General features: G+C 38.7%; 1 protein-coding gene across 1 annotated transcript; it reads right to left on the bottom strand.

Moving 5' to 3' along the window:
• Nucleotides 1–3: 3 nt before the first annotated feature.
• LOC107682496 (desumoylating isopeptidase 1-like) lies at nt 4–811 on the bottom strand (the record flags this gene model as incomplete). Its single annotated transcript, XM_016478716.1, has 4 exons — nt 4–55; nt 227–336; nt 620–689; nt 786–811. Coding segments are annotated over 4 exons (258 nt in total), but the record flags the coding sequence as incomplete, so codon positions are not given.
• Between the last annotated feature and the right edge of the window lie 10 nt (nt 812–821).

The raw sequence follows: 821 nt of genomic DNA, 5'->3' as shown, positions 1-821 counted from the left end.
CACCTCATTAGTGAACGTGTTACAGTTGTGTTCAAACAATCTGTATTTGTCACCACTGCAGAGAGAGATAGAGACAAGAGATTTAAACCAAACCAGAAAAAGAGGCTTAGTAAATGCAAGCAATGCATAAAAAGCACGTTTATACAGTACAAAGACTTTATACTGGAAGAAAGGAATACCTCATTTTATTTTTAATAATAAACAACTGTCAAATATACACACTCACCTACATGTTGTCTCTCCAAGTGAGGACAGATAATCCATAAAGATCTCCTCTGTCACCTCTGTGTTTCCCAGCTCCACCACTGTGTCTGGAGGTCCGAGCATTGTCCCACCCTGTAAACACACAGGTTTACACATAGTGTCCTTGTAGCCGCCCTAGAAAAAATGCACCTCTTAAGAACAATTATGTTCCAAGGCCTTTTAATCTCAACATGCCAAAAATAATGTGCTAAGATGTGCTGTTCAAAGCTTCACATGGATGGCAATAAACATGTAAACTGAGGGCTGACAAACAGCACAATATGGATGGAGTACACTAAGTATATTTTTGGGCTACGCTTTGAAGTGCTTGTTCTATCTTGAGTTCTAAAAGTGTCGCAATGGGTTGCGATTTTACCGGTGGGCAACTAGAGATCCCGGCACCACCATAGAAGAATTCCTCTCCATAGACCACAATAGATGTGTGCCTGTTTTGACATATGATCATACAGGAAAAGCATATAGTTATATAACTAGACCATAATCTATAATAGGCAGATATTAAATAACAATAATTCACTTACCAAATCCCATCAAGCTGTTTTCCTGTAAGACAGAAT

Source organism: Sinocyclocheilus anshuiensis, unplaced genomic scaffold (assembly GCF_001515605.1).
Source record: "Sinocyclocheilus anshuiensis isolate Anshui unplaced genomic scaffold, SAMN03320099.WGS_v1.1 C32267334, whole genome shotgun sequence".
In the NCBI taxonomy this organism is placed as follows: Eukaryota; Metazoa; Chordata; class Actinopteri; order Cypriniformes; family Cyprinidae; genus Sinocyclocheilus; species Sinocyclocheilus anshuiensis.
Note: the sequence above shows the minus strand (reverse complement) of the source record. Positions and strands in the feature narration are given on the sequence as shown.